The sequence below is a fragment of the Trachinotus anak genome, unplaced genomic scaffold (genome assembly GCF_046630095.1).
Source record: "Trachinotus anak isolate AG129_WGS33_773 ecotype Australia unplaced genomic scaffold, CSIRO_AGI_Tana_v1 ptg000005l, whole genome shotgun sequence".
NCBI lineage: Eukaryota > Metazoa > Chordata > Actinopteri > Carangiformes > Carangidae > Trachinotus > Trachinotus anak.
Genome location: NW_027273856.1, coordinates 5,371,498 through 5,378,864, shown reverse-complemented (window position 1 = coordinate 5,378,864; position 7,367 = coordinate 5,371,498). Strand labels below are relative to the sequence as shown.

Genomic DNA, 7,367 nt, shown 5'->3' with positions numbered 1-7,367 from the left:
TGTGTTTAGGTCCAGCATCCCTTACAAACATCTTTATAAATGTCAATGTGATGAAAAGTCAGAGGATCAGCAAAGTTATTCCAGTTCATCCTGAGGGGACCATGAACGTCTGAAGCAGTTGAAATGGGAATATTTGTTGAGATATTTGAGTGTGAGCAAAAAAGAAAAGAGAAGAAGAGACAGTCATGTTGATCTGAACATTAGAGAAACACATGATGGAGCTGAAATATGATCCTGGTTCATAATGTGGACTCGTTCACCTCAGCTGACACATTCAACAGCAGACAGGTTTTTGTATCAGTCTCTTTCACTGTGGGAGCAGGCAGCTGGTACTATATGTTTGGCTCTGGAACTAAACTGTATGTAACAGGTAAGAACAAACATTTATTTTCCTTCAGTTGTTTTATTGAAGAAGTAGAAAATGTGTTTTCAGTCAGTTTCTGCTGCTTCAGACTTTACATGTTAGTTTGTTCATAGTTAGTACAAAGTTCCTGATGCAGCCATTGTTCAATAAAAAAGTTCAATTATTAGTGAAAAGATGTTTAAATCTCACTGCACAGCAGAAGGAATTCTTTATTTCTGCTGGAGCTCAAAAGGCTTTGAAGAGTCCAAAAAGTGTGATATTGTAAGTGCATTGTGGATTCTCATCAGCTGCTGCTTCATGAATCATCAGACTGCTTTTCTTTCCTCTCTTCTCTCTGCTCAAATCAATTGACTTGTACATGAAGGACTGTGGAGGATTTTCCTGCTCAGTTGACTTTTTGTACAAAATGTCCAGTTAATCAAAGTGAATTTCAGTGATGAGCAGGATTCTTCAGATTCACTCAGAAAGGTTGATGCTGGAAAATACAGTAAATGAATACAGTTGTTGTCTGATGATAAATGTATTTTATATGAAATATTCATTTTAACAACAACAAAAACAAACACTTAATTTGAGGAAAAATATATGTATTTTAAAACATTACATTTAATATTTAAACAGACGGTATAAGATTAAATAATAATAAGTAAATGTTCAATTAATTAATGGACTGGCATATGGATTTTCTATGGATATAATATATCATGCAGGATGATATAAACTATTGATCTAAACTTCCACAGTATATCTTACAATAATTCTCAGTAAATATAATTTGTATAATGTTTAATTTGTTCATCAAATGAATGTGAAAATACATTATATCATGGCGAATGTGTGTAAATTAGCAAAATATATCAAAGAAAAAAATATATAAATAAAAAATATTTTAAATTCTTTTAATATAAATTCCTTTAACATAATTGGTCTATATATTGTTTTTTATTTTAATAGTTAGGTGGTAATAACTGTTATTTATATGACTGTAAATATTTCTTTCACTTAAACATGTTTTTAGTTTGATGTAGAATTGATCTAAATTTGTCTGAGTCGATATTTTAATCATAAGATAATGATCAATATTTTATTTATGTAAGAAAAAATATAACAAAACCTCTGTAGGTATAAAAAAAATCAAAAATACATGCACATTTTTTTTTAAATTATATATATTGTCAGAATATATCATGATAAATTTTTTTGTTCTTTATATTTGTGAGAATATTTAATAATTTTATACTTTACATGAAATATTTAGTTAATACTGTATATCTAATTAGTGTCATTGTATTTTAAATAATAGTGAATATGTTTTTTTGTTAAAGATATACTTGGATACCTGTGTACTTAAATATTGTAAACATACAGATACTATAATGCCACATTTATTCTGAGCTTTTGATTTATAAAAGTGAAACATGAATATAAAGAATTTAAACAGTGTTTCCATCTTTGTCTTTCTTGAACTTGATCTTTGTCTGATGATATACATAATATATAACCATGATATATAGCTCAGTAAATATATATGAAGGTGAATCCAGTATATGTGGGGACCTTTGTGCTGTATGGATGAGTAGTTGAGTGATCAGAGTCCATGTAGTTTCCAGGATCAGACTGAATGCAGTGCAGTGCTGGAAGCTGCTGTTGACTGTGTGAATGTGTGTCTGTGCTGCTTGTTGCTGCTGTCAATCTTCAGATGAGCAGGTAGTGAAGCCCGTGGTGAGCGTGTACCCAGCAGCACCCAGAGCCCACCTGGAGGGGAAGAGCTCCCTGCTGTGTCTGGCCTCAGCCATGTTTCCTCCTCGGGTCCAGTTCTCCTGGAAAAGACAGAAGGAGGGTGGTCCTCTGGAGGAGCTGCCCCCTGCTGAGGGAGAGCAGCTGGAGCTCACAGAGTCGGGACGCTCCACCGCCATCTTGCTGATCCATCAGCCAGAGAACAGCACATATAAATACAGCTGCTACGTCAAGCATGAGGGGGGAACGGTGGAGGCCCCAACACAACAAGGTGATGAAGGCTTGGTGACTGTGTTGAGCAGCGATTCAGCTTCATGTGGAGACGCTGTCAAAGAGAGCAGAGGAGCAGAGCACTGACATTTCTCACTGCAGCTCCAAACATTTGACTCCTCTTGTGTTTCAGAGGTTCCAGCTCCAGCAGCCTCCTGTCCTCCAGAGAGAGAGCCAGCACACCCGGCAGCTCTGCAGCAAGCTCCCTGTAAGATCACCTGCTGCCTCTCTGCATGGACAGCTCCAATGTTCTGCTGCAGTTAGGGCTGCATATCAGTCTGTTCACTTCCTGCTCATCACTGAAGGATTGAAACATACACTCCCTGATTGTGTTAGAGTGTCCAACAGCACAACAAACCCCAGTCACAGAGCTTTCACTGCACCATCCTGACTAATAACATGTGTTGGGGGCACTATACTAAATGTGGGGCTTTGAGGGACCTACAACAACTTTAGGGACTTTATCTTAAAGCTCCACTCATTCATATTTCTGCATTAAAAATGAATCTAATGACTGTGTGTAAGGTCAAAGGTCAGAGATGACTTTATTTAGCTTGTTGTTGAGTTCTTCTGCCCCCAAGTGACAGCAAAAAGAAAATCAATGAATCCAACTTCAAGCTCATAACAACCTGTGTCTTTTTCTATCTGGACTTTCCATTTGATCCTGGAGTGATTTGAAATGTCATAAACACTTGACAGAAGAAGGTGATGAAGGTTTGGTGACTGTGTTGAGCAGAGATTCAGCTTCATGTGGAGACGCTGTCAAAGAGAGCAGAGGAGCAGAGCACTGACTGATTTCTTTTTGAATCCTTTTCTGTTGCAGTGGGTCCCCTGGATCCTCTCCAGCCTCAGTGCAGGGTGAAGCTGCTCTGTCTGCTGTACACAGTGCTGATAGTGAAGAGTCTGGTGTACTGCTGTGGACTCTCTCTGCTGATGATCCTCAGGAACAAGGGACCGTCCACCAACGGCACACATGCTGACTGACTGTTTTCTGCTCGCCTTTTCTCACCATCACTTCATCTCATTTATCCCTTTGATCACTGTTCAGAAATTTATGTGAAATGTATCTTTTTATGTACACGTTAGATACAGTCATCCTAAAAATATAAAAACATATATACATATATATTTTCACTTTTTAAATGTATATTATTTAGTATTATGTTATGTCGATGCTGTATTTTATTACCACTTTTAATGGTGACTTGTTTAATGATAGAAAATGAAGCTGAATAATTAGTTGCTTGGTAGATATGTGATTGTTCATGTTATTTTTTTCTGGTCTTGTTTTTCATTTTAATACATTTTAACCTGACAATGAATTTTTTGTGAAATTCTTTCAGTGTTTTTGTTTCAATAAATAAATAATTACAGTGTTTTTGGATTGTTAACATATTTTTTAACATTTCCATTTGACTTCGGAGCAAATCATCAGAAAAATGAAAAACTATATTGACTATTTACACTGACACTTATGTGTAGCTTGACTTTGAGTGTAAATAGCTCTCTCTCTACTTTCACACAGTCTCAAGAACAAAGGCAAAGGATGATATGAATATAGACACAGAGCCAAACAAGCACAACAACACTAAGAAGGATAAGCAAACTTCAGCAAATTTGTCACTATTTAATACAAACAAGTAGGTGTGGCTGTACCTTGAGGTTCAGTGCTGGTTCCCCTGATCATGTAGGTTGTATATTAATCATCTTTTATCATTGTGTCGGTGTGGATGTAAAACTCTATGCTGAAGACACTGTTGTTTACACTACAGGTATAAAATATAATCAAACTTATTATATTTATATTTTATATATATATATATATATATATATATATATATATATATATATATATATATATATAAAATTATATTTATCTAACACATTTAAAGACTGAAATCACAAAATGCTTCACAAAGACACAAGTTATACACATTTTGAAAAAGTAAAATGTATGTTGTATAGCAATATATAACACAGACATAATACACTCAAAAGCTGTTTTTGAAACATGCTAAAAACGAGATTTTTTTGAAATTTAAAAATAAAACTGTCAATCACTAAACATTTAGGACACAGAGGCATTTCAGTATCATCATTGTGTCATCTCTATAAATAATATTTAAATAACCATAGTCTCATTTTCTATCAAGAGAAAACCTGACCCAACCCTTAACCTTTTACCTGCTGAGGCCGACGACATTCAATTTACCCATAAGCAGTTGTGTATCTTATCTACACCAACTGAAACTAAATCAGCAAGAGAAAACCTGACCCAACATCTTTTACATGCTGAGGCTGACGTTATTCAATGGGTAACCATAAGCAGTTGTGTATCTTCTCCACACCGACTGAAACTTAAGCAGCACAATGACACTTTCAGTTTTTTATCAGTGTTTAAACCAAGTGTTTTAACAGCTTCTAGAGTCCAAAACACAAAACGACCAGTGTAGTTGACAGCTACACTGATAACAACTGAAGCTTGAATGTAATTCACCAGAGGTCAGTGGGTCAGTGGGTTCATGAGGTGAATTGATTGAGATGTACAGACTCGTCTGACAACAGCTTTTGTTTTTTATCAACTGTAACTTACTGAAATAATGAGAGCTGAGGTGAACCAACATGGCCGCTGTAGTTCTGCCTCAAGAAGAGAACAACAACATGATGTGTTTGTCTCAGTGTGTTTGTGTTTCTGTCTCCGTGTGGTTTGTGGTTTGTTGGTCAGATTAATTGGAACAAATGGACTTTTTTATTTTTAAATTTACAGTCAGGGACTCAGTGTTGAAAACTCTCTCATGGTTTCAATTTACACTCTGTGAAATGTAAATTTCATTGAATTGATAATCAATTTTATTGATTTTCAAAATGTGCTTTAATAATTTCAGGTAAAAATAAGAACAAATTAATGAAAATATAAATTATAAAATGAACAAATCATAATGTAACATTTCCTGTAATACCACTAAAATCATTACCTTGGGTTTTCGTGAATGAATCATCATGACGAACTCCCCTAATGTGTTAGAGGTTTACACAATGACAGTTTTATTTCCATACTCTCATGTTGAGACTTCAGTTTATAATTTATCTCGTGTGAACGCTCTGAAGACTGAAAACACTGTTAGAATCAGTGACAGCTGATAAAATGGAACCTGATCAGAACGAAGGAGCTTTAACGTCGTTTTGTTTTAGTCAAAGTTCATTTCTCAGCTCTGAGTTGTGGATCTGAGCTGTTTCTCTCACAGATGAAGAACTGAAGAACACAGATCCTTCCTGCAATGGTTCTTTAACAGAGTGGATGGTTGTAGCTGTCATTCTGTTGTTGAAGTGAAAAGCCACAGCTAACAGTGTGGAGGCTACAGAGCAGAAACCCACACAGCCCGTCTGCTGCAGGAAAGGAAGTGTTGATTCGTTGTCAACAGTTTTTTCTGAGTCCTAATAACCACTGAGAGCAGATTCATATCTGCTGCTGTACACACTCATGAACCCCCCTCCCTCTCTGTAGTTTGTCTCTTAGTGACACTTTTTTCCACTGAGCCCTCCACCCACACAGAGTTCAACTGAGCCCACAGACCCACAAACACCACCCGACTGGAGGTCTTGTTCGTGAGATGTTTTTAACGTGAATCCAGGCTGTCAGGATGCTCAGCTTCTTTGTGTCGTGTTGGAATTTGGGGAATTTGGAGCTTTAGCTTTAGCAACCAAAGGTCACTTTACAGTGACCTTTGGTTGCTAAAGCTCCAAATTCCCCAAATTCCAACACGACATAAAGAAGCTGAGCATCCTGACAGCCTGGTGAATGAAGCTGTCCTTTAGCCTGCTGGTTCTGGCCCAGAGACTCCGCAGTCGTCTTCCTGATGGAGGGTGGTCTCGTCATTGTTGCTGATGAGACCTACCACAGTCGTGTCGTCCGCAAACTTGATAAAGATGTTGGAGCTCTCTTTCGGTGTGCAGTCGTGGGTCAGCAGGGTGAAGAGGAGGGGGCTCAGCACACATCCTTGGGGGGCCCCTGTGTTCAGAGTGATAGTGCTGGAGGTGTCGCTGCCAGCCTGTACAGACTGCGGTCTCCCCGTCAGGAAGTCAGTTGCACATCGAAGTATTCAGCCCCAGCTGGTCCAGTTTGTGAATGAGCTGTTGGGGGATGATTGTGTTAAATGCTGAGCTGAAGTCGATGAACAGCATTCTAACGTAGCAGTCTTTTGTCTCCAGGTGTGTGAGGGCTGAGTGAAGGGCAGTGGAGATGGCATCATCGGTTGAGCGGTTGGACCGATATGCAAACTGGAAAGGGTCCAGGGAGGAGGGGAGGGCAGACTTGATGTGCTGCATGACGAGCCGCTCGAAGCACTTCATAAGGATGGGAGTGAGTGTGACCGGGCGGTAGTCATTGAAGCAGGAGGGAGACGTCTTCTTCGGGACCGGGATGATGGTGGTGGCTTTGAGGCATGTGGGGACAACAGCCTGGCTCAAAAGAATTTTCTGATCTAATGTCTCCAGAACTGAACAAAGACAAGTTTGAATTTCTCCACTTGTTTTAACGCTGAAGTGAATTTTGTTGTATCATTTTAAACATGTTTTAAAAATAAGTTTGGAGTGTGAATCATGTCATAGACGAAACCTCATAAAAATCATAATTATTATAAATAATTATTTGATCTATTTTTGATTTTAAGACTGACTATCAGCACCGTGTACAGGATACAGAGCAGAGTCAGAGAAAACATTATTGAAGTGAATGAAATAAACTGAAGGGACTTTAAGGGTTAAAATCTCAGCTGAGGAGCTCTGTGGATTTGTGCTTTTGTGTTTCCATCACAGCTGTTCAACGACACATGACAGTGTGTGTTACTAAATTCACTACCAACCTGAATGTGTTTGTGGGAACATGAATGTGTTGTTGTGTTTGTGCATCATAGTGACCCAGAATTTTTTGTCCTTTTAAGATATTTTTTGGGCATTTTTGCTTTTATTAGACAGGACAGTAGAGAGTGACAGGGGC

General features: G+C 37.9%; 1 protein-coding gene across 1 annotated transcript; it reads left to right on the top strand.

Annotated features, from left to right (window-relative positions):
- On the top strand, positions 1-3,712 carry LOC139621458 (immunoglobulin lambda-1 light chain-like). Its single transcript, XM_071477979.1, has 4 exons — positions 1-370; positions 2,064-2,372; positions 2,505-2,579; positions 3,195-3,712. The coding sequence occupies exons 1-4, from the start codon at positions 229-231 to the stop codon at positions 3,353-3,355; spliced, it is 687 nt and encodes a 228-aa protein (XP_071334080.1). The 5' UTR covers positions 1-228; the 3' UTR covers positions 3,356-3,712.
- Positions 3,713-7,367: the final 3,655 nt, after the last annotated feature.

Excerpts from the sequence above, each read along its gene's own strand:
- LOC139621458 (XM_071477979.1), top strand. The coding sequence starts at position 229 with ATGATCCTGGTTCATAATGTGGACTCGTTCACCTCAGCTGACACATTC. Across the intron at positions 2,373-2,504 it reads GGAGGCCCCAACACAACAAG|AGGTTCCAGCTCCAGCAGCC; the intron begins GTGATGAAGGCT and ends CTTGTGTTTCAG. Across the intron at positions 2,580-3,194 it reads AGCTCTGCAGCAAGCTCCCT|TGGGTCCCCTGGATCCTCTC; the intron begins GTAAGATCACCT and ends TTTCTGTTGCAG.